At 39.6% G+C, this 26,552-nt stretch overlaps 1 protein-coding gene across 3 annotated transcripts in view; it reads right to left on the minus strand.

Annotated features, from left to right (window-relative positions):
* SLC45A4 (solute carrier family 45 member 4) overlaps positions 1-26,552 on the minus strand; it is a 62,519-nt gene that overhangs the window by 10,754 nt on the left and 25,213 nt on the right. For all 3 annotated transcript variants that reach the window (XM_041479448.1, XM_041479445.1, XM_041479446.1), the window contains 2 exons: positions 25,402-26,020; positions 1,274-1,462 (listed from right to left, as the gene is read on the minus strand). In XM_041479448.1, coding sequence (XP_041335382.1) covers positions 1,274-1,462; positions 25,402-25,645 — 433 coding nt within the window. In that variant the 5' untranslated portion in view covers positions 25,646-26,020. The remainder of the gene's footprint in view (positions 1-1,273; positions 1,463-25,401; positions 26,021-26,552) is intronic.

The raw sequence follows: 26,552 nt of genomic DNA on the forward strand, positions 1-26,552 counted from the left end.
ATGTCGTGTTGTCCCAAATTGCAATTAGGATTGCAAGTAACTGGAGACTGAGGATAGGCAAGCGAAGCAAAAAAATCAACAATATTTTGTGCTGCTTTATCAGAAGGCTTCAAAACAAACCTATAAACAGAGCCTGAAGTTTGCTTGCCAGTATCAATGGCTCCTGATCTAAACTACTATATGGAACTGAGAGCTTCTTATCACTTAAAATCTTGTAAGGGGGTTGCAGCCTAACATCCTGCAAACATCTGGAGGAAGAGGAATAAGTCTTGGAGACACAACTAAATACAATTGATATCAAACCATACAGTCACCCCAGGACCATGCCATATGATAACAATTAAAACAAATAATATTTATTATTTGCATAAATTAAAAAAACCATAAGCGAAATGTCATCTATTTGAATAGTTTGTCCACTGCAGTTTGCAGAGAATTGAAGCCAATCATATGGCATTCCGGTCTGGCTTTAACAGGCCAAGCCAAGGTAACATTCCACTCCTTTCCCTCAATTAGTAGACCTCTTTCACAATAGAGCTGCATCTAACCCCAAAGAAGAGAGCCAAGAGGATGTTATTAGGTGCTAAGTTCCTTTTGTTTGCATCAATCCAATCATTTTGTAAACATTTTCCTAAACGTATTTGCTGTCACCTCTCCTACAATAAATTTACAAAGAGATTGTAGATTAAATTCGTAGTAAACTATGTTCAAGGGAAACTATTTTTACCAGCTTTGATGGGGGCTCAGGGAAAATTATTTTCCCACATAGTTTTTGATAAACAAATATTAACTGTGTTCTGGACTTTTTCAATACCGGGTCTAAGAAAAGCACAAGAAAAAGTGAAAAGATAATTTTTGAAATAATGCTGGAAACAGGATGTGTTGCCAGATATGCATTAAAGGGAAAATGGATCACAACAGGAAACATTTCCCTGTGAACAGGTTGCTACAATTTTCCCATGTCAAGGATCGACCAAATTCGTCTCAGCGACTGCAAACATTATGCTGGCAACCATTGTATTAATAACATTGTTATTAATACCAGTTACAGCTAGGATTGCACAATGCTCAGCACAGTGCTGTAACTCATGAGTTCAAATAATAACAGGCAAGATGGACAGAGCTCAAGTGCAGGGTTGTGGAGATTTCTAAAGATTTTAACATTAAATATGAGGTAAACCAACTGCAGAACATTATCTTTACTTCCTGCATTAAAATCTCAAAGCAGGTACATTAGCAGGGGATGCATGTAGGGCATTTCCTTGTTCTTTACCTATCACAGAGCCATTAAGGAAAAGTGCAACTCCAAAGAGGACACCAATGCAGAGAGCAAGGATAAAAGGCCGCCGGCGGCCCCAGCTCAGCGTGCAGCGGTCACTGGCCGAACCTATGAGCGGAGTGAAGATCAAGCCCAGGATAGGGCTGAGGAACCAAGTGAGGCTGTAGTATTGTTCAGGAAGACCTAAAACGAAGACAAAAATGATGGAAAGGTTATGTGGTACACACAAACATCTCACTCTATACATGAAGTTTTGTTAAAGCATTGAAAAGTGTAAATCTGAGGGTAATTTATCTCCAGTGAATTCTCTCCCAGCTTAAAAACTCATTTAAGATTCTTTAGCAATGGTTAAAAAACAGCTAAGGAAAGTAGAGATTGTTTACCTTTCAAATACCTGGGCAATAAGAAGGTAACAGTTGGAGCATTTCTGCTACTGAATCCTCTATTGATTTGTGGAACATAAAACCAAAGATTTTAGGCTGCTTGGAAACTGCCTGGCTGTCATATACACAGATACCCTGCTCAACAAAGCTTTTAAGATTCAAAATTGAAAATTATAGTGGTGCTGCTTTCATCTAAGACCACCCCCACATAAGGGTTATTAAAGATTTAATGGACTGAGAGTGAAGGACAGAATTTGAATGTCTCATGAAATGTCCCATTTCTAAGCACAAAAATGTTTACTTACAAAAATGAATGACAGACAATAAAACAACAATTAGCAATTATTCATCAACTTAAATAAATCCAAAGTTTGCTCATTCCCACTGTCTTTGCTTTCTTAAAGAACAGAGATGACTATTCACAGGATCAGATGGGAAAAAGTTAAAATTTACTACATAGCACTTACTAGAAAGCAACAACTTGCTAGAAAGAATAATTTCTGAGAATTAAGAGCTCCCAAGCCCTGCTCTCCACAACCCCAGCACTGGCCTGCAGATGGCAGACTGGCCACAGCAGCAGCCCCGGTGGCTCCTCTGGGACCTGCCTCTGTTTATCAGCACAGGGCAGGTAACACTCCGGCACGGTTCTTAGAATAACATTAAAAACAAAACAATCTATTTCTTGCAGTCTAACTGATGCCAAGACAGAAAAACTCAGTGTCTTTATCCCAGGAAGGAAAACCATTTATTACCCAAACTCATATTTGGTGAGTGTGAGCAGCATTTGACCTTTGCTGACGAGATCAACCTGTACCTTGTGCTCCCTGTTCAGCACATTGAGGCATCCATTACCAAGCAGGATTATACCAATCCCTGCCCAAAATAGCCTCTGATGCAAATTTGGAAGTCTAATCTGCTGCTGTTTAAAAGTAGCACCAAATCTTGACCAGCAACACTGACTTCTACCATGAGACAGATCAGATTTTCCCAAGAGTGTTGCACACTCTGTGGTGATACAGAGGTTATATTATGGAAAACAAGCTATTTTGTGGCATAAACAATCAGTTTCATCATCAGGATTCAAAATCCAGGTCTGAGGCCAAGGTTTGTGTGATTTGACTCAACTTTGGCTAATGAACAAGCTAACAGTGACAGATGCCCTGATGAGTCCAGTTATTGGAAGGGACCTGCCCCTGGTGAAACTTCCCAACCTGTGTTTGCCATGAACCTTGTGCCACAGGGAACGGCATCATGGTTCAGCCACCTTTCCTTGTTACAGGCAGCTGCAGGCCTGCACTGAGGCCAATACTCCGTATCTGTACTTACCATGGAACTGTTGATTCCTTTTGCACAGGATTTAGATCTTTAGGAAAGGGCAGTGTTTGTACAGGTGGCACCATGTTCACATCATGATTCAAATCACTATCTCCTGCTTAGCTTTTCCTGCTGTCTGGTGATGTCTTGGCTGTATGTCCAGCTAATACATGGAAGTATTAGAGCTTTAGGTCTAATATGCAAACACACACAGACATAACTCTGTGTGTGTTTGCATATTAGACCTAAAGCTCTTGTTCAAGAAGCCACACCTCCAGACTGCAGCATTTATTTGCACCATCCAGCTTCTCTTCACGAACACTGTCCTCATCAAAGGTGCAAGTCAGGAAGCCAGCAATTCAAGCAGAAGTGCAAGGAAAACTTCCACCCCCCTGTGGTTTTAACACTCCCTTTAACTTCACCAGGTTCAACAGCTTCCCAAGCACACAAGCAGGTTCAGGCACCTCATGTTTAACTGGCACCTCACCTGCTCCAAGATGTTGACACTTATCTGTGCCTGAGCCGGCTTAATGATGGGGAAGAGGAAACATTTAGTTCAAGGCAAGTAAAACTAAAGGCTGAGCACGATTAATTTAGGGTGAATGATTTTTCTGCAGGACACAGAAGAAATGGTAATGTGTAAATACTCATCCCATTTAGCCTGCACAGAGCAGTGGTAAAGCACCCAAAGTTGCTGCTGTGTGAGGCCAAGTCCCTGCAGAGTCTGCTTCAAACACGGCAACACGGTGAGAGGCTGCAGCTTAACCAGTGTAATGGATCTTTACTGCAGTGATCATAGCATCTGGAATAACTTGATGGCATTTCACTGCACGAGGGCTGTGTGTTGAAAGCAGACATTTCTTTTCTGAATTATGTTGTGACTTGTGAGTTATGAGCTGGGACGTCTCAATTGAGCTCATCCATCAGTAAACACTTGCGAGACGCTGGGACAGTTTTGCAGTAAATCATACAGAGACTTTAAATAAACACAGGGGTGAAGGCTGGCAAGAGCTCTGTCATCTGCCTAACAAGCCTCATCACATCTTATGTGAATAAACAATCAAATAGACATATTTAAGTAAAAGGGACACAAAGATTCTCTTTGAATAATCCAACATCCGTTGGGACAAACAATTTGTTTTAATGGAGACTGTGAGCAGAAACAAGAAGGAAACACTGGTAGATCAGGGACAAGCAATAGAAGGGCAAATCAGGGACACCAGGGGTTGGCACAGCTCACTGTCCCTCTGTCCTTGAGGCCATCACTTTGTCTCCAGTCTGCAATGACACTTCTCTGTGGTGTCTTAGCAAAAAAAACCAAAAACCTGCACATTTCTGAACTGGACGGATAGGTATTTTTATGCTTTACAGCCACAGCTAACTGTCATAAAAATGTCCTAAAATTATTAAAAAAACATTCAGTACTTGACTTCAAGTACTTTCAAGATCAACTTTGCATGTAATAACTCAAAATCAGATTAAAGTCTGGTTTGATTTTACAGGTCAGTAAAAGGAAGGAAAAAAGGTTTTTTACCTAACCTTTGATGCATGACTACAATTAATGAGCTTTATCTTTCCATTTGTGAGTCAGAGGAGAGAGACTGAAATGCTTTCTTGGGAAGAATTTATTTTTACTTACGGCAAAGGGTGATCTTCCTAACATCTAAGTATTATAAATAAAAGCCTAAATATAAATATTTACAGTGAAAACTGCTTACTTTGCAGAAGACATGAATCTCAATGATTGCAGAACAGAGCCATGGATGCAGCTTTTATGGAAGGGTAAAAAAGGACACTTGAAACCCCAAGAACATTATGTTTCAAGATTCTTTTTTAGAAAAACCACTTTGATTTCTTTTTTAATTGAACTACTCATTAGCAGCCAAAATATCTATCTTTAGAAAAAGAGGCCATGATAAAAATCTATACAAGAATTAATAGCCCCATGCCAAGGAAAATGGAAGAATTTCTAAAAAGCTTTGAGTGCTCCCCCAAGTAAACAGGAAAGGGATAACTTTCAAGTGAAACACGAGCCGTTCCCATAGACTGGGTAATGGCAGGAATCACTGACATGAGCACAACCTGCTTTCTCTCTTGCTGGAAAAGCCATGCCATGGGACTGCTTCCATAAGCTAAATGGCAGGGCCCTGATAAATTGCATTCCAAGAGTAAGCCAGCAGTTTATAAAGTCATCATGGGTGTTTTACATACAGTTATGCAGAATTCCAAACTGTTACCATTTATTAAGTGATGTGCATGGCTTTACTGTAAGTATGTAAACTGTGAGTTTGTCACATCAGAATGGTTGGTTGCTCAAGTGGAAAACAACTGAGTGGGGTTAGAGAAGACTCCTGGTGGGAAGCAGGCACACATGAAAACTAAAAGCAGTACAGGAAAAAATTTATCTGCTGTTGGGAGAATTCCCTCCTCAACCTGACAAGACTCCTCACCTCAGCAATAAACACACAGACAGAGCAATCAATTGTAGCAATGGGCAGGAAAGTGGATTATCCAGAGTTTCCTTTTGTGTTTGCTTCCTAAATCTGAAAGTTGGGATGTGTAACTGATAAACTCAGTCTGCCCAGTGAACCAAAACTCTGAAGAGTTCTAGTGCCCAGAAGAGTCTTCTTTCTCTGTACAGATTTAAGTGTCATCTCTGATGTCTGTGCTCAGCATTGTTGCTGGGAAATCAGACTTTTGTAAAGCTCACAGCCACGTTCTACCAGGAGTTTTCCAGGAAAGAGCTTTCTGAGGCACCGAGCACGACCTCGACCTCCACTGTTCCACGAAGTGAGACTTCAAAAGGTGCCTTGCAGATGCTCTTCCCAAAATTCACCCTTCATGCTGGCAGAGTCTGCAGGACCGTCATCATTTTAACAGCAGCTTGCTTTAGTGCTAGACATTTTTATATAAATGAGAACATTCCAGACAGACAAGGAAAACTCCAACCCCAAAATACAATTCTTCCCTTAAAAGAGGCTGTTCTGGTTTTAGTATCTTGAATGTCTGCATACATGATATGCATATTTAGGTTGGCGCATGTGATTTAGCAGGAGAAGTAAAAGAAAAACCAAACTGAAAATTGAAATACTTAAAGAAATTGTTTGTGTATATGTGTGTGTCTGTGTTTAAACAACAGAAACCCCTCTAAGTCTTCCAGAAGTTTTCTGCCTCACTAGAATGAGCTCCAAATGTGAAACTTTATAAAAGTTCTGTCTGCAAGGGCATTAGAAAGTTGAGGAAGGTAATTGCATATCCTAATGGTTCCTCTCTCTGTATATGTATGCTGCTAAACCTATGGAATGTCACCGTTTTATGCAATATTTTAAAATGGGAAGACAGTTCAGAAGGAAGCTGAGGCAGGAAAGACAACAATAAGCAGAAATGTAGAGACAGAGGGAATGTTTTGACACCAAGAAGTTCCTTTTGACGCCCCCACTGAGTGGCAAGGACTCAGCTGGGGGGTGTATTTTAAATAAACTTGGCTGTGGTTACGTGCTGGGCCAGCAGCCCTGCAGCATCCAGTCTCTGACGTGCACAACAGATGCACAGATGCTGGCTTGGACTGGATTTCAAGGCAGCACAACCATGAGATTGTCATCCATTTGACAGCCTGTCCACAACCTCTTGCAGCCAGAAGCGAAATGTCCCAACTGCTGAGAGCTGCTGTATCCCCCCAAAACAGGCCACAGCTCAGCTGGGACTGATTTTGTATGGCCAAGAGTGGTTTCATGCACCACATGCCTTTACCAAAGGCTGCTGAGACACACATGCAGACTCAAAGGCCAAAGCAGCTGCATCCCATTACCAATTTAATGCTGTTCCTTTATTTTGTCTGTAATTTTCCACCTCCACACTTGCCTTGCCAGGTAGCAGCTCTTAGAGCAAACCACCATCCACCAACTTGGAAAAGCAGCCTGGTGGCCTCACGGGGGAGGAATAACAACTGGAGGATTATTATTTAGCCTTTTACTTACAGCTAATCTGAGGAAACACCGAGGAGGGAAAAAACATATTGGATAAACAAGGTTAGCATTTGTGGCGTGAACTGAATGTGGAGCAGGTCACAAGGCAGACTCAGAAGTCTCATACAAATCAGTGAGAAAAAGAGCAAAACACAACAACAGCTTCTGTTAGGAGCGACGACTGCCACTGAGACCCTTGTAATATGGCATTTCCCAGCCAGCTACAAACAAACAGGACACTGGCTTCTAGTAAATAAGGGTTTGTTTTTTCCCAGACAAAAAAAGTGCCCAACAATAGTGGGACCAGCACTGCTCACGGTTCACAGGAAATGCTCACTGTGTCACCATCAGTCTAAGGGCTGCGTGAGGTCACGAGTTACATGGAAGAAAGATTAAGTCACATGCAGCAGTTTCTATTCAAAATCTCTTTTTGATAAGTTCTATTGGGGGAAAAATAGTTCTTTATAAGCTTAACAATAAGATCTGATATGGGAATAGGATGCTATGGTCCTATTTTCATTTGTTAGAAATCATCACCTAGAGACTTGTTTATACACTTTAAATAAACACCATACAAATTTCTGAATGAACACAAGAAGCTGTCGTGCCCTGCAAATGCTTTCTATTCCACAATTTCATCCTTGTATAAAATACTGCATGCTGCTAAAAATATTTCACATTGATCTGTTTAAAACTGCATTGCTTATACAATCTGCTTTGTTTAGACTATTTTTAAGGAGTGCACCAAGCAGAACCAATCCTTGTCAAAAAGCTGTAGAAAAGTTTGAACTCTGGTATCTGTTTTTCATCTTATACATAAAAATTATAGGAAACACTGCAAACTGAAGCAGTTTAGCTTTGGAGTATATATATGAGGAGCAGGGGTTTTAGAATAATTTAATAAATTAGCCAAATATGCTTAATATTCCCTTATATTTAAAATGAAAATACAGACTTGCCACACATTTGTGTCTCCCAGAGAAACTGCAAACAAGTTGCAATCCCTGTTTTGACACCATGAAACTTTGACCATATATTCTTTGCTTCTTACTATCTCCCTTCAGATTTTAGGACTTTTAATGGCTTCGAATGTGACCCTGAGCTGCCAGAGAAACCATACCTGAACCAACATGCGTTGAGCCAATGCACTGGAATAGACCTGGCTGGTGGTCTGAGTGCTACTGAGGTACAGTCAGCACTTGTACATAGAGTTTGTTGCACCCATGAGAAACCACATTCTAACTTCTGGATTGAAACAGAAACTCTGGCCAACAGGGAAGGACTAAAAAAAAGTAAAGTAATTTCTCTGGGTGCCCACTACCATGATCTGAGCAGTGAGAATACAAGCTTTTAAGAGGGAAATAAATTAAGTACTTCTTCAAATCAGAGTCTGGCAGCACATGAGACAAGACAGCCTCTAATTTGCAGCCCTAATGCAACAGTATCTACAGCTGCTGGGGTGAGAAGAAATGAAGCTTACACAGGACTTGATTTTTAGATGAAAAATTTGCTTCTCATTCAATGACTCCTGCCCAGCCTGCATAAAGCACTTGTTCAAGCCAAGTGCTTGTTCAGAACCTGCTTGGAAGAAGCAGCAAACAGCACAACACTGATGAAAAACTGACTAATACTTGTGATCACAGGGCTCAGATGAGTTGCAAGAGAGCAGGTGGAAGAACTCAGAACAAAACTGTGAGATTTTTCATTGCTGTTTAGCTTCCTACATTAAAATGATTGCCCAGCAAGCTGTCAGGCATCTTGATTCGCTCAGTGTCTCAGGAACACCCTACTGCCTAAACAGCATCTCAAAACTGTGGCTTCAATCTTCCTGCTGGTAAAATTCACATCCTGAAATTCCTCTTGTGCCTGTCAAATCAGAACTCTTGTGCTTAGCCTGCAACATTCAGGAGCTGTCAGCACATTATCCCATCTCACAGGCAGGAGTACGTGTGCTCCAAGCCGAACACTGCGGGAACACAAACGTCAGCCACTTGCAAGAAGTCTCTCCTCTCCCTCATCCCCCTCCTGTAAGGTCTTGTCAGCAGGGATGGATGCACAAGGGCTGGGATGCTGAGCTCCCAGCTCACTCAGCTGCTCTGTTACTGCTCTGGAGGATATACAGGGCTGCCTCCTCCATGCAAATAAGGAATTTTTTGTGGGACACAAGACCAGAGGGACGAAGTATAATTTCTCTGTTGGATGGGGTTATGAGCACTGAGGAGAGTGATAATCAAGAGAACAAATAATTAATAGGAATATTGCAGAGACATAGAAAACATGGCACTGCAAAAACCTGACATGCAAGGGCAAAAAGCAGAAAATTCTTTCCAAAACTACCAGCAGAAGTCAGCTGCAGAAACCCTGGAATGGTCAGGAAAAACCCAGAGGACCAGAGAGACACTTTGCAGGGGAGAGGGCTGGGGCACTGTCTGTCTTCTAGGACAGAAACCTGCTTCCTGTATTGCTGTGATATTCAAACCTTCTACAGCACATTCAGACCTTTAAAATGCACCCACATTTCTGCTTTAGTCACTCCCTATCATAAGGACATGATTCAAGACAAATTCTTCATCTACATTAGAGACATAGGAACAAATAATTAATAGGAAAATTAAAATGATTATATTAGGTTAGAGATGTAGAAAAACTGTCTGACACTTTCTTAAAATTTGTATTTCAAATTTTTGATTTCCTTAGGAGCTGGATGCAAACAAGTCAACACTGTTACAGCAGAATTAACTCCCAAAAATTTGGAAACTATTTCGTGCCATGTCTGCACCTAGACTAGAGCCATCCATTTTGAAAGACCAGCTCAACTGGTAATAAAACAAAGAAAGCCCTTGCTCTTCAACAGCTTCAGTACAGAAATATTAGTGTGGTGTTTCACACAGAGAGTTCTGGAGGTGTTTTTAAGCTGCAGAAGAGTAATATCTCCTTCTGGCAAAGCTGTTCTGCCTTTTGAAACTCCCTATGCAAAAGCATGCCAGCAGCAACCGCAGTGGGTTAAATAACACTTCTGGAAAATGGAATTAAGGAAATAAGTGACAGGCCTCTTAAAGGATTTCATCATCCAACTCTCCCATTTTCTGTCTCTGCTCAATTATTGCTTCTCAACCTCCTACAACTGTCCTCCCCTTCTCATATTTGGCAGCTGTGGGAGTCATCAGAGTTTCATTAAGCTCTGCTGCTGCACGGCTGCTCTGCCAAAGTTGTAGAAAGGTTTATGCGGCTTTCCTGACAATTTCTGGTTTATAACCCAGTTTTATGGTGCTGTGTCAGGAAAGAGAAGCGTATGTTAAGAGAAGTGAGCCAAAGGTATGTGTGGAAGGGAGAGAGGGGAAGCAAAAGCCTGGGAACAGCTGAGGTTTGAGGAATCAGAGAGAGAACGCATAGGCTGATCTGCAGGCAGGCAAATGTGATTTTCCTTTTAGCATGATCACAAATGCTGCCAAGCATAGCTTTTAAAGCTTCCATTATTTATTTTAAAGTTTCTAATCCTCCTACTAACCTACTTCCACAGGGGTAACCTATGGTAATTCAGGTAGAATACTGTTTCTAGCTTACTGCCTTTATAACAATCCAGTTTCCTACTTCCTTATCCAATATTGACACTATGCCTATTACTTGACTTACTCCTGCTGCTGCAGAGGAGGAGGAATCAAAAGCAATGCATATGACCTGCCCTGCTCAAGACAAGGCCACAGAATCAACTGCTGTTTTCGATTATTATTTTTTTTTTTTTTTACTGTAGCTAATTAACAATTCCTATAGGTTCCACTGAATTATATCCTTATCAAACCCACAGTATTTATTTTTGCCAGGGTACAGTGTAAAGTGCCAGCTTTACTTAAGACAGAAGCTGAACCTTTTATGCTCAAATACTGAGAATGCCAAACAAGCTTCTCCCATGCTGCAGCAGGAAAATAAGCTGCAGAGAGAGCAAGGAAACACAACATTGCCAAGGGCTCCCACCTACTGCTGAAGCTGATTCACTCAAATTTGCCAGATTATCTGTGTTGTCTTTTTTGGCTCTTGGGAAACTTGTTTTTAACTTTTCTTGCTCTCTCACTTATTAACCAATATTTAGAAATATATCACTTTGACACTAATAAGAAATTTGCATCACAGCGTTTAACAAGCTGAAATGGAATATAGATTAAATCTGATGCAACTTCCAGTGTGCTGAACCAGCACTAATAAAAAATTTTCATTTTAACCACCACTGTTTAGCAGTTTTAGGAGTATAACAGAGGTGTTTACATCAAGTAAAAAACTGAAAATTTTCTTCAGTGTTTCAGAAAAACATAAGTGATGTTCTGTATCATAGAACCACCCAAGGCTGACTTCAATGTCAGGGTATTTATTCTCAGCCTGTCTCCTGTTGCTGGCTGGTTAAGCAAGCTGCAGACACAGGATTTGAAGGTCACACACACAACATCAGCATCCATTTCCCTTCACTCCTAAGTGTCTAAATGTATGCAGGCCCATGTATGAATGCAGCAGTCAATAAGCTGTTTCACCACACTGATCCTTTCCTTGCCCTTATGGGATGTAATTAAAAGGCATCAGCCGTACGTGATGCCCCACTTGGGCTCGGCGCATTACGTAACGCTGCAGCACTTCCCGCTCCTCTGGCTGCAAGATTACACATCAATTACTGTGACATGTGTTGCCTGAAGAGATGCAGCATCCCAGTTTATCCAAAGCTCAATAGGGTTTTTTGTCACTGCTTTTAGAATATTGACAAATTTATAAACATGGGACTTTGGCTTGAATTCCTTGAAAATTCCCAAACCCAAGAGATTCCTACGCACACAACAGAAAATCTTTCAGCAACCTGTTCTGTTAATCAACAGTGGAGCTTTTGTTGCAGTGATTAACACATTAATACCCTAGAATATGACCATCTACTTACATGGCTGAGTCAAATCCCAACCAAAAACTCATGTTAACCCCTAGCTGTAACTCCAAGTAGAGTCAAGCCTCAACTGTTAACTCCGGGTATTTAACCCAGACTGAAGCAACCCTCCCACCTCTTAAAAATGTCTGGTCAACAAACAACTTTTCACCTTAAGAACAAGTTTTTTATTAAAAACCTACTGACTTAAGGGAGACCTGTTCAATATGGGGCTGCCCAGCAGCACCATGAGGCAGCAGTAGGTGCAGCCTGTGCCTTCCTTGCTCTGGTGCTGTTCTACTCCACAGGGCAAGGAGTTTGTGCCCAGAGGAAACTCTGAGTACCATTCCACACTGCTCCACTCAGACCTCACAGGGAGGTGAAAGTCTGATTGACATAACTAAGCAAGGGCAAGATAATCAGCAGGGCTAGGAGATTCCAAATGTTCTGGGACTTGCTCATGGCCAAGACTTTTAAACCACCATTGTGGCAAACACTGGGCTAGAAGGCATCACCAAGATATTAATTCCTATTCACTGTAGCAGAAGTTTCCCCTGATGTGTCTGTTCCATTCCACCAACTCCCAAACCCTAGGGAATCATAAAGGATCTGGTTCACCCTGCCAAACAAGTGACTGGCATATACATAGTCCAGCATGGCATCTGCTCAGTGTATCCAGGAACAGAACTTGAAAAAGGAAGGCAAGCAGACTTGAGGGTAGCCAAAAAAGTATTTTTTTTGTTGAGCAGGCAGCCAGACAGAGTCTGGTCAGCACAATATTTGCGCCCTTGAATTGCAAGCAGCAAAGAAAACAGTTCATTTCAAGCCTCAAGAGTAAAATGCAAAGAGTTTGTCTCTGCACATTGATAAAAATCATTCTTTCCTTCCCCAGGTTTTAGACTTGACTACATCTTGGAAGTCACATGAAAACTTTGACTTAAGGAGGTGTTTTTTGGCCTGTGTAGCCCTGCAAACACCATCTGAGAACCTTTTTCTTCCTGGGGATTAGTGACCAGACAGTTGATCTTTACATTTCAGCTGGGATCACATTTTCATAGTCCTTTTAAGGGTCAGAAGGTGGTGCAGGCAGCCCCTTCTACAATTACCCTGGTTGACCCAACAGAAAAAAATGTAATACCTAATAAACCTTATAGCTACCCAATATACACTTCATATTCCAAAAGCCATTTTCCCCCCAAACTGCCAGAAAAGAAAAAAGCTGAATTGATCCTACCTACACTCCTTAGGCCATTGACATCATGCAGTCTTAAAGTGCTTTCCTTCCCTTTTTCAATACTCAAAGCCTCAGAAAAAAGCACCATTCTCATGACAGGCTTACAAAAAGTGTATTGTTAATTGTTACCATGACGAAAAATCAACCTTCTGGACTTTCTAAACGCTTTTGGACCACAGGTTTGTTTATGACAGGAATAAACACTCTGTCTGGGATCATTTTGGTCATAACTGTGCTACTGGGAAGCTCTACCAGAGTCAGCATGAGTGGTAACACAGCATCTGCTTTTAAATTATTTGCTGTTTTAAAAGTGTTGCTGAATTATATGAATGAATACATAAAGAAACACGCTGATTCTTCTAACTCATTATTCATTGTTTGTTTAAAAAAAAAAACCCAAACAGGCGAATTTTGCAAATAACCTATGCTAAGCCCCTAAAGAGAAACTGCATTCCTCTCTGCAGTTGCCTTTATTGAGGTTAATTCCTCATGTGGCTACATCAAGCGGAACAGAAATCCTATTAGTGCTTTTCCCATTTGCTGCAACAAATGAACAGCATGTTGGAGTTTGCAGGCACAGTTTTCCATGTACACTGCTCCAGGAAAAACACTGCAGTTCACCACAGGCTGAACAATCTCTAGATATAAGCATGAGGACTATCAGACAGAGAGTTTTAATCAACTGAGGATTTTCCCTGCCAAAAAATGTGGGTTTTCTCTGCAGCTATTCATGCCACCAACCACCTGCCTTGTGGTAAAGCATTATAGAAAACTATCAGATGAAATTCTGGGGCTGATTAAAGACAGTGTTGGTGTTTATGGAATCTGCCTCAAACTTTCAAACTTTCCTAACTTGCATGTTTTGGCTTGAATATTAACTTATGTGAAACACGTTCTATACAATTACAGGGGAGATTTAAAAGCAGAGCTGCTTTCACATTGAAGTTTTCTAAATTCTAGTTAATAAACCCCTTGATGTTAATATTTTGAGCTTGCAGGGTCATACTACAGGGTTGCTCTCATAGGAAAGTTTAGTAACTAGAGCAGAGTCTCAGGCATCACTCCAAATAACTCACTCACTGTTTCCCAGAGAAGTGGTTCCCCCCCCCCACTCAGTGGTTCAAAAATTATACAACTGCATTTATATGTGAAGGATAATGAGATCCATGGAGTCCCTTTGCACCAAATAACAGGAATTGATAGTCTGGAATAAAATGTAATAATACAAGATGAATATGACTTCTTACTGCAGACCCTTAAATGTGATCTTTACGCACATGTATTATTGCCCAATCACGGAAGGTACACGTGGAAAGATAAATTTACCAATAAAACCTGAAGTTAAACAAGCAGAGCACACCAGCACAAAATACAGCAAACATTTCCTTTCCAAATGTACAAATTATGAGAGTTAGACCCCACTGGGGAGGAAGCAGAACAGAACTCTATTCCAACAATCAGACAAGTGTTTTCATATATATAGTGAAAACCAGTTGTCTTTTATACCACTCTGCATGTGATTTTTTCTTGTCAATTAAACTTATAAAAAAATGGAACAAGTTATATATATTATATACACATTTGTATATTATTATATATGTTATATATATGTAATTTATAAATATATACAAATTATATATAAGTTACAGGTGTAGCAACACAGCATTATTCAGTTGTCCAACAAAGACCCTGAATAATTTTTAAGATTCAAACCTAAATAATTTGCAAGATTTGGCAATCCTTTCATACCTGACAAAGTTGTACCAAACTCTTCTCCTGAATGATACAGCTTAAAAACATTTAAAAACTTATTTTAAACACATTTGTCACATCAACAGGGTAGAATACACAGAGCAGAGAAATAACCTTCCTCTCAAATTATCTCCGTAACCTCTGGCACACACTGACTCTCTCCAGACCGATGGAATCCCTGGCACAAAATTTATGACGCATTACTTTGACCACCTCAGAGAAGGGGGAGCACTTGGTGCACTATTGCTTAATTAAATTACAGAGAAAGAACCACTCTCAGCCTTTTAACTAATTACATAATCTTATTTTCTCATGCCAACCTCAAATATTGTGAAGGCTCCCCCATGCACTTGAGCTTCTCCACTGTTACACAGTGAGACCATGCTGGGGGGACCCAGGAAGTCATTGGGGAAGGGGTGTCAACACTGCTGCTCACCACAGGCCTAGCCATGACCTCTGAGATGTCAGCCAGTTTGGGCTTGAAAACTCTGTTTCTGGCGTACTTCTGTTGGTTGTAGTGGAATGGAAAGAATTTAAGTTCTCTTTTAATTTTATACCGATGATAAAATTTCTTCTGCTCTTATTTTAGGTTAGTATTAAGTAAGCATTATTTAGTTTGTGTTAGAGGGTAGGTATAGATTAGATATTAAGAAAAAATTCTACCCTGTGAGGCCCTGGCACAGGATGCACTAAGACGCTGTGGCTGTCCCATCCCTGGAAATGTCCAAGGCCAGGCTGGACAGAGCTCTGAGCACCCTGATCTAGTGGAAGGTTCCCTGACCATGGCAGGGGGATGGAACTGGATGGTCTTGAAGGTTTCTTGCAGCCCAAGCCATTCTATGATTCTATTTTACAAAGGCATTAATACCAGGAATACCCAAACCTTTTTTTCTAAAACAGCACATGTAGTGCAGAACCACTACAGAGGTGATAAACTGACACCAAAGTCTAGCAAGCAGAAATTTATTCCTTTAAAGTTTTGCAGAGTAATGATTTAAGGGGAGATAAAAAGAGCAAAGCACACTGCATCTGCTCTTCTTTTCTGCTGCAGCTTAGAAGAAAACAGCAGATCAGATATTTCAGTGACATCCAACTGCTGCACAAATTGTTTAAATTGCAGCTGAGTATGATAAACAATCATTTTGAAGTCACCTGATGCAGTCCATATAAGACAGCAGGTATGCCTGTAATGACTCTTCCTTGCCAGAAAATGTCTGGCTTGGTAGGACACTGACTCTGACTTTCCAAATCAGGCAAAGAAAACATAATGAATACCACAACTGTCTCCACTACAACTAATTAACCCCAGTAAACAATCATTTATCTGAATACCCAAGACACTTTGGTTTAAATTCATGAAGATTCTTCTCAGAGTGCCCAAGTTTAATACTAATTTTAGAATATGTAATTTAATATTTATTTTCCTGCGACCTACATGAACTCTTAAAGGGCATGAACTTGATCTCTATTCTCCAAAGAAATACTTTACTTTCCAGAAGTGTCCAGATATAACATTTGTAAGAGGTATTAAAACACTTCCAGATCAAGAGCTCATTTAAAGCATGATATTTTTGGAACTTGCAGATTATCCTGGGGGGTGGGGGGGCAGGTAAGCTCAATTCTGATAGACTGAATTATTGAAAGACTGATAAAAGCAGGAAATTCATGTTTTTATACAGCCAATACAGAGAACAGATAAAAAATTATCCAGCTCTGTTTTATCACTTGAGCCAGAAAGAACAGACACTGGGATTCAGGGGAGGACAGAAATTCAAGGTGAAGATGATCTGAGCAGAAGTTATAGAAAAATTTATGGGCAAAATAAAAACAATTGCACTGCCTCATGATGGGACACTTGCCAGAGACAAAGCTTATACCAAGGACAGAACCAGGCCACTGTAGGTACTGAGCCTTTCTGTTCACCCTTCCCCATATCAGCACCTCCATGGGGAAAAGCATCCTTGCTCTGGAAGTGTGTTAAGACATTTTTGAGCCAAGTGTGGAAGCTCTCTCCTCACACAGAGGACTCCCAAAAGCCTGGAAAGATGGCACCTAACTTTGCTGTAGAAAACTGTAGCCCAGCAGTCACCATTCCCTAAAAATAACAGAAGCTCAGATTCAAATTCTTCAGTTTACATGCTCTGTATCTACTACCCTGGAAAAAATTCACCTGGAGGCTCCAACTGAAGATCACCAAATGTTAACAGAGTTGGGTTCATCTGTTTTTGGAAAAATCTGCATCTGTGCTGCTCTGTACCCAGCCATTCAAGACTTCAGGGAGAGAAAGATGTTTATGGAGTTACATGAGCTCTAGGAGATTTATCCAAACTGATCCAGACATAATCCATAACATGGATTTCCCTATTTAGTTAAATGGACTTGTATTAAATATTATCAAACTGAATCAGTAGCACAAAACATTTCCAATAACTTCTTGCAAAACAGCCTGCAGGAAGTGTATCTGAAACCTCTTCAACTGCTGTTTGGTGAAAAGAGGATGATTAAATGGGGTCCCAGAGGGGCATCACAACAGAAAGACTCTTGCAACAAGCACACAGGAGACTGAGGGCAACAGAGCCCAAGGGGCTGCAGCTCAGACAGTCATATATTAACACATTACATGAGTTGGCCTGCTAACAGTCTTTTCATTTCCAAAGTGGCTTTAATCCTATTTCCTTGAAAACTAAGACTTCTGTTCACTAACAAGCTCCCAGCTATTCCCATTTCATAACCTCACAGTCCACACTGAACAGAAACCCACTGAAGTAAGGTGTAGAGTCACCAGTTCCAATGCTGGGCATCCAAATCTCAGTTCTGCATCTGCAAGTCTGCCACCAGAACCTCATGCAAGAGCTGAACGGTTTCTTTTTACAGTAAAGAACAGGCAATTGCCTGCTGGAAAGTTGCCCTGGTGGCAATTACTTTGTAATAAAGGAGCATGGACGCACTATCATGTTTCACCTGTTATTACTATGGCAAAGTTACCTCTTGGTCAGAGCTGAGGGTCAAACTCAAATCCTGAGGAGAAAAATTCATGCATGTACATTCAAGGCTTCTCCTGACATCTTGTCCTAGATGAGGGCGTTTAGACAGAAGTATAAAGAGATGTTTGGCATGTGAGTGGAAAGCAGATTAAGAGGAAGGGTTTAGGCTAAGAAAGACATTGCATAAATGTGTGTTAAAAATGACTCAATTTTAGTGCATTTCCAGGAGGCCAAAGTCTGTTCCTACTTCTCTAATCTTTCTCTCACTACTCACAGGAAATCTTAGTAAAAATCCAGGGATCCTTTATTCCCATCTGTGCCCATTTCTACTCTAGAACTGCTCCTGAAAACAGCAGAAAGGCTTGCCTTGAGTCTCACAAAAAGGTGGGTCTGGTAAGTGTGAGAGGAAAGAATTTCAAGTCAATTTGGTGACCCAATGATAAGAGAAATATAAAAACCCTGCTTACAATAGACTGAAAAAATAATTTAATGCTATTGGCTGATACAAAAATTTAAAAAAAAATTAATTTAATATGGTCCCATACCCAGTTCACCACCATTAACTTCTAGCAGTGATTAGTCCTTACTTCTGTGTTCTACTAGATCTTTGGGCAGGAGAAAAGGAATTTGGGAAAGAAGGGGAACAGAGATCTGAAAGTACACCTAAGTCATGCCAAACAGTTTAGCCTCTCCTAACCCTTGGCTACTCCAGATAAAAGGTAGGAAACATGCTGGAAATATCTACAAGCAGGAAGAAGCAACTACATAAGGATAGAGATGTACCTTTCCTTGTTAGAGATTGATTATTTTTGGAGGCTTCAAGCTCTTTTGACAAATCACAGACTAAAATGTCTATTGCTGCAGAAAAAAAAAAAAAAGTATTTGAAGAACAGAGGTGACAATGAAATCAAAAATTGCTTTTAAACCTCCATCCTTCACAGACAGCTTGCATTTTTACAGTTTGCTTTACCCTGCACTGTGCTGCTTCTACCAGTTTTCAGACCTGTTCATATTTCTTGTGTCATATACTGGTCACTTGCTCTATCCTCAGACCACACAAACTCTAAAAATGAAAACTTCTGAGGATTCAAAGAGTGTTCACACAACAGTTTTTACTGTGAACACTCTGTATACTAGGGGGAAAAAAACCCAAACTACATTAAAATTCCCACAGTACACAATTAAAAGCTCAAGGAATTCTGTTAAAGATTTGGAATGGGAAAATGTGAAATGGAATGGGAATGGAATGGGAAAATATGAACCTTATTTTAGAAGTAGCTTCTCCAGAGAGCCTTATTCAGCCAAAAAAAGGGAACAAAAAGTTACCTACTGGTAAGTAGTAATAGGAAACATATTTCATGCTATGGGAGAAGGCTCTGAAGCCATTTGCACTTAACTTCTCTCTCCTAGAAAGGCTTTTCATCCAAACTCACAGTCTGTAGGACCCTAGAGCCAGCAGGAATCCTCACATTACCCAGCTGAAAATCTGCCATGTGTTATCAGTGGTGCCTCTGAATGCCAGATTCAGTGTTACTTAAAGAAAAACAGAACATTGATATAAAAAAAATGCTGTAAGGAATAGCTCTTGCACAACTGCCAAACTGCATGGCATTTGCCTTCATATGGAAATAAAGCACATGCTCTTAACTGCCCCCAGGATTAAAAAATCTTAACAGTTCCATAGCGTCTTTCTTTTAAAGGGGCTTTAAATATATCTTTAACCCAACCTTCCACTAAGGCTATCTGTGTTCAAAATCTGTGCTGCTATTGCTTTGAGGTCAAAAGATATTTAATGTAAGAGTGATACATGATATGAAAGCCTGCTTGCTTGTTAGTTTAAAAAAAGTACAGTAAAATTAGTCTTACACAACTTCTTAGTGGGCATAAAATTAGTCAATAAGTAAAAAAAGATGGGTGGGGTGGTTTTATAGGGCAATTAACAAGTGCCTCAGGCACAGTATTTGCAGTCTTATACATTCCACCACATGAGATGTGAATACAAACTTTACATGATCTTACAGACTAACTACAGCTAACAAGGCTGAAAAAAGGATTTAATTGTTTATCATTCCAGGTTTTCTGGATCCACTGTATATTCAGTTCTTGCCCTCAGGTTAGCTGTGTTACAGCCCTCTCTTGGGACAGGTCAGCTCTCAAGCCATTAATTCTTCCAAAGAGAAATTCAGATCCTGCAATTCACTCTCTGCACCAAATGCAGCCATGCCTAGGAGCACGGATGCAGCTGGATTGAACAGGAATTTAACTCTGGGAGTAAAAGGCCAGGTTATAGCAACTCAGTTTCTTCCTGGTAAGAAAAGGTAAGGTAGGACACAGCTGAAATGGAAGATGAAGCTTTGCAGAAAGGCAGTTAAAAAATACATAACCTTAATGTAACCTCTGGCAGAGATGAGGAATAAACTCAACTACTGGAGCTGAGCTGCAATAGACTGAGTGCTGCTTTGTGCTGAAGAGCTTCCTCCATCTGCAAGAGGCATTCCAGCTACTCAGCTCTTTTTCATTTAAATTATAGGCAGCCTCTAACAGCCCATGCAACTCTTTGCTCCCTTCTTCCCCAAGAAATCTTTCAGGTTTTTAGATTTCCTTTGATCTCAGGCTTAGCCTTAGGAAGCTATCCGCTTCCACAGGAATTGAGTCAGCAATTGATACCTTAATTCCTTTGAAGAAACAGACCTAGAAGCCAATTCATCTCTAACATTTCATGCTTGGTTTCTAAATACATCTCCATAATCTCCCTTTACCTACAAGCATTCTTCTCAGGCAGGTATCAACACTACATTTCAATGGAGAGAGTCACACAACAAACTAAAAGAATTCACTCTGGAATACTGAATCTCTTCTGCATAATGAGTTCTCAGCTACCACAGAGATTTCTCAAAATCAGCACTTTGAATTATTGCTTAACACACTTTTTCCATACTGGCAGTTTCACATGAACTAGATTTCAGGACCCTTTATGCACAGTCTGTTAAGCTTTAGGCTGGATGAATTTTGAATGTTAGACAATTTCTTTTTTAATGAGATATTCTATGTAACTGCTTTAGCTGTAAAATAACAGCCCAAACCCCTGAACAGCTTTCCTATGTATATGAGACTAGAGCAACCACAGCATTTTGCTGATTTGAAATGATCTAGTGAGAGAAATCATTTCCAGACAAAAATAATCTATGCTATTCTGCTCTATGTAGCTCAGCCTTTCTTTTTAATAAAATCTAATAATTAGCAGTGAAATACTCAATTTCCAGAAATTCTATTTTTCAGTGTTTTTGCCTAAAAACAACACTGATGATCAGGGTTAAGCTAAAAATTACCAACTTCAATATTTAATGGCAGACTAGCCAACGTTTACTACAAGAACCCATTAACTCACAGTAAAACAAAGTGATGCCATCACAGAGAAGCACTCAGATATGAAATGCATAAAAAACACAACTATTCCTGCAGCGTACCAGACAAACATCCCTAATTTTAAGTGACATTATATAGGTAAACAGCACATGTAAAGTAATTTTCCTTATGTTTCCTTATAAAACTATGTAAATGTACAGATACTTTTAAAGAGCACCAGTGTAATTAATTTATGCAGGGGAATGAGGAACAGCTCTGGTGCTGACAGTCACTTTTGTGTCTATTAACTATTCACAGAAAACTCAATAGCATTGAAAGAGCCTTTGAAGCAACAGTAAAGGCTTGACAAACCTTTTATCATATTAAATATAAAATGTGAAATTTCATGTTTACAGCTACCACTATTCATTAGTCAGACAGTGAGTTTTTCATGCTGAAAGCAGCAGCCACCCCAAGACATAAAATAGATATATTTTTTTCTTCTATAGTCCTAATGAAACAGGTACATGGATCCCACCTTCAGAAGAACTAAAATAAATTTACATCTTGTATTAAAACCAAAATTTTGTTTGAATTAAAGTAGAAATAATCTGAAATTACCAAGTTATGCTGTTATTAATGATTTAAAGTGTTTTTAACATAAGTACTGTATTGTAATTTCACTGAACAAGTTTCTTCAAAAAGCAGTTTCTCCAAGTTTACACCACAGCAATCTTCGGTTCCTCCTCCTTTTACTTTTATTCAAGCAAAATCCCGTGCAAAATAAATTTATCATGTATCCAAATCTTCCATGAACTTATGAACTGGGGATGATTTTAGAGACTTAATCCTTAGAAGCCAAGTTTAATGATGGAAGAAAATACACTATCATTTATAAACAATAGCAGGGATTTTAATTCCCTCTCACAGATAAGCAGCATTAAGTACCAGATGTTTCAGAAGACAAAGGCCTCATCCTGCTCCTATGGAATTTGTAGTTTCTGTGCAGGGGAAGCAAACAGCAGTGTTAATAGTCAAGAATAACACAAATCACTCAATTTCTCAAAATCCTTGGACTCATGAACAAGTAAAACTTAAAATCTGAAGGTGCTGAAAGTTTATTTTCTAGTAAAATTTAACCTGGCTGGGAGAAACTGCTTGTTGAACAAGTCCCAAAATGGTTCATGGAGATTTTTAGAGATTATAACTTCTGCAAGTGTCAACTAATATAATTTCATCTGGACTCTGACTAGAATTCTCATATTTGGCATTTTTTACATTGTTTGAATTCTCAACAAGTTCACCGCTTCATTTTGAATCCTAAGCTGCAGATAGTAAGAAACCAAAGAGCAAGCTGTAATTAAAAAAAACATGCAATATATATTTGGCTTGTACTTGTTGCTAGGCTACTAAAGCCCGGTTATGACTACAAGGCTGTTATAGATTTGTAGCTGCATTTCTGACACAGCAATGTAACATCAGTTATAGCAATAAAGACAATTAAAAGTCAGAAATTAGAGCTTCTTTCAGTAGGGGTGCAGTAACTTGGGTGCTTCAGCACCTTTCCAATTCACAGTATGCATTGAGTCAAACAGTTTTCACTGATGCTTTCAAGTTCTCTTGTTAAAATTTCAGAACTTCAGGAAACTTAAACACAATGAGTTCAACCACCACTGAACTGGAAAGGGACCATAAGAGTGACCATCTCCTGCAGCTGATAAAATCTTGTGGATTACAGAACAAGTAGGACAGGTTGGTCATCTGCCAAATCATAACTACACCTCTGATCCAGGGTACTCAAACTGCAAAGAACGTCAAATACTTCCAAGCAGAAAGTGTGTAACACCATACTAATGTTCCTCAGGTTTTCATGGTGATATCTGATAAGAGTCTCAGATTATTTCAGTGATCAAAGTTTTCCCAGGTACAGAAAAGCACAAGCACACACAAGCACACAAAGTTTAATTGTTAATATTCAACACATTCTGTAAAGAGTAATCTTCTTTTGGATACCCAAAAGGCTTCTTGTTCTTCAGTGTATTGTAAGCAAAATTGGTTGAGTCACTCCACTTCCCCAGGTACCAATTCTCAAATCTAATTTCTCGAGCCAATTTAATCTCCCAGAAACTGATCTTTGCTTTTACCAAAAACAAGAAGCAAAGGGAATACTACATCAGTTCGACAGCTATACTGCAACCCCCTCCAGTGAGCAATAAATATAGTTCATGCTGAGGCAGACAGATGTTGAGGTTGATAAAGGTAAACAGAACCATGTAAGAGTAATTAACAAAGAGGCCAGACAAGTCACCCGTGAATAACTTAACCCTTTAGTGAATCCAACATTGTTTTTAGCCCTGCTGAGGGCACAGGAGCCAAGCAGAAAGACTTCAGTTATCTCCCAAAGTACTGACATTTGTAACTGCTACCTCCATTTCTCATGTCTGTGGCTTGGAACATCATTGCTGCATCCCCACAGACTTTGACATTGCTTTGTCGATGTGCAGCTTTTCTAGAAATGGGAGCCCTCTTCTTCCCTTCCCCCAAATCCCAATGTTATTTTGATCACTGGAGTTAGGGAAGGAAGGGAAGAGATATTTCTCAATTATCTGGAGGAAACAGTTAGAAAAGCTCACAAAAGAAATGTAAACTGGAAGACAGGTCAGTAATTACGAAGATGGTTTATTTATACTGTCTGACCTTACCCTATGGTAAGGTAAAGTCAGCTTAGCCAGCCATACATTTTAATCATCCAAATGCCAGCACAAACAAAGCTAACAAAAACGTACAGGTCACTCACAAAACCAGGGATCTTCTCCATGCAAAGCAGGATGCAAGTTTTTGAGTTTATGGTACACAGCTATTGAATCAATGCTGCCAGTACAAGGGACTGAAGTCTCTAAATCTCAACTTACCCGAAAGCCAAAACCTCAGAACAAGTTACAAACGTTACAAACATTCCTAGATGAAGCTGCACGTGTTTTATTTAGCAAGTCAGACTGATCACAAAAGCTCTTTTTTTGGAGCTTTTTAGAATCTGTTTTAACTATGCAAACAATAGATCCAAGAAAACCATCTGATGAGCTCTGAAAATAAACATTTTCAGGAAAACATCGAGGCTTAACTCATCAGCATCTCCCATGGCACTAACTGTACTGATTATTCACGCCATTCACTCAAAATAAACCAACTAGCAATTTCATATGAAAATGCATTTTTAACTGCAGCAAGACTGCATGAAGGGATTTGTACATCACATGCTCAGAAGTTGAATCTAAAATGCCTTTTTCTCGTGTCAAACAAACAAAAACCCCCCATGTGTTTCATTCAAGATGCTACCCTGGGAATTTTTAAACAATGTTGTAAATAGTGCTCATTGAACATTATTATTTAGATGGCTGAGTGCTTCTGTTTGGCCACAGCTGAGCAAGTTGTAAAGCACACCTGCACAGGTAGGGCACAGGTAAGCCAAAGCAAACATATAATATACAAATATATAGACAATTACACAGTGCACACACATGGTTGGTTTACTCCCCACTCAGTCTGGCATTTCCATTCCATGTTGTGTAATGTTTTCCAATATATGATTGGCAAGTTTCTGTATTTGATAAAGGCAATAGCAGATACTCTTAATAATGTTAACAGTTTATTTGAAACCTAATGACAATACTCACCATGAAATTTAACACTGACTACCCCTATTCTAAACCACACCACTCCCCCCATCATCATCTAAGGCTATTGGTATCACAGTTTATTCATGTGTATTCACATGCTGTAAACTGCAGATTAATCACACAAAACAAGACTCTCTAGTGGTTAGAAATAAATACAGTAATTCACTGGAAAAAAACCAATTTATCTAACTGTTTAGATATTGTAAAGTACTGTAACCTGAAGCATATCTCCATAAATTAAAAAAAATGCTTCACTGCAATCCTTTATAGTCCAGTATTGTTTCTAGTTTCTAGGACACTTACCTTGTAGTAGAGAATTTTAGAATTAAATCAGGTTACATTTTTTACAGAGGGAAGCAATATTAGACAGAAGATGAATGCATGTAGAAATCCTTCCCACTTAAACATGATCACACAGTTCAATCTGTGCTAAAGCCACTAAGGAAAAAAACCAAAATCCTTTTTACCTTATGTACCTTTAGCTGGCAGACGCATCTTCCCCCTTTTCCTGGCTTCAATCAATGCAAAAATATATAGAAAGCTTCGACTCACAGAAATGAGAATTACTTACCAATTTGTAACAATACAGGTGTTACCAAAGCTGTCTCCATGGCATAACAAAATTCCCTGCCAAACATTACTGCACCATGCATCACCCACAGACGTATCGGTATCCGGTCTATGGATCCTTCACTAATGGTCTCCTCCCTACTTTCATTCTCCTTGTTTTCTGGTTTCTGAAGCTGTGCCACAGGTAGATCTTGAACTTGCATAGATTCCGAGTCAGCATTCTGAGGAGCCATTTTCATTACCATAAAAAATATATATATTTGTTATATCTATATAAATAATACTACCATAACTCCACGAACAAGTTAGGGTGTCTTCTCTTTCAGCTTCTGTTCCTCAGGCAAGTAATGCTTATATTCCTCTTGTACAAACAGGTATCTTGCAACTTCTTGTATAGATACGAGACATTAAGAATGAAAAGCTATTTGGTAAGAATTTCAACATATGGCTTGCTGGTTTACTGTGAGTTAGAGTTAAAAATCCATAATTGCCATTCAGTTAATACCAGTTTCATAATTATTATTGAAGAAGTGCTGAAGTTGTTATTCGTGCTACACAGAGGTGGAAAGGCGACACAAAGAGGTGCTCCACTGTTAATCCCCATCGAGTGGCTGATTAATCTGCAACAAAAAGCAAGCATTTAAAAATTTCAATAGGCTTTTTCAGGATATTGTGTCCCCCCCCTTAACTGTATAACCTATTTCCTGCTTCATGCTTTCCATTGTCCTTGCCTAGAGTAGGGTCCTTTATTCCACGTTCCCTCCTACCTCTGCACTTTCCATTGAAAAGCAGTTGTGCCTTGTATTTAAATGATGCTTTACTGTACTCCAGTTCCTCTGGTTTGTGGTCCTACACAAAGCCACAGAAGAATGCCAGGGTACTTGTCCAAGATCCTCAGAACACGGAGCACAAGACTAAAATTCTGGGAAATTTAAAGCAGGTTGCATTTCAGAAACAGCATAGGATATTCCAGTTCTATGCCAGGAAGATGATTCATCAATTACCATGGTCACACACATCTCCATTTAGATTTTTGGAAGTTGCAAGTTACTTTGCAGTAACTATCACACCATTTTATACTGAAGATATTTCTCAAGGAAGCATAAGCAAAATAAGCCATGATGAATATAACTAAGGATTGATATTTAAATA

This window comes from Pyrgilauda ruficollis, unplaced genomic scaffold, assembly GCF_017590135.1.
Source record: "Pyrgilauda ruficollis isolate IOZ18807 unplaced genomic scaffold, ASM1759013v1 scaffold48, whole genome shotgun sequence".
In the NCBI taxonomy this organism is placed as follows: Eukaryota; Metazoa; Chordata; class Aves; order Passeriformes; family Passeridae; genus Pyrgilauda; species Pyrgilauda ruficollis.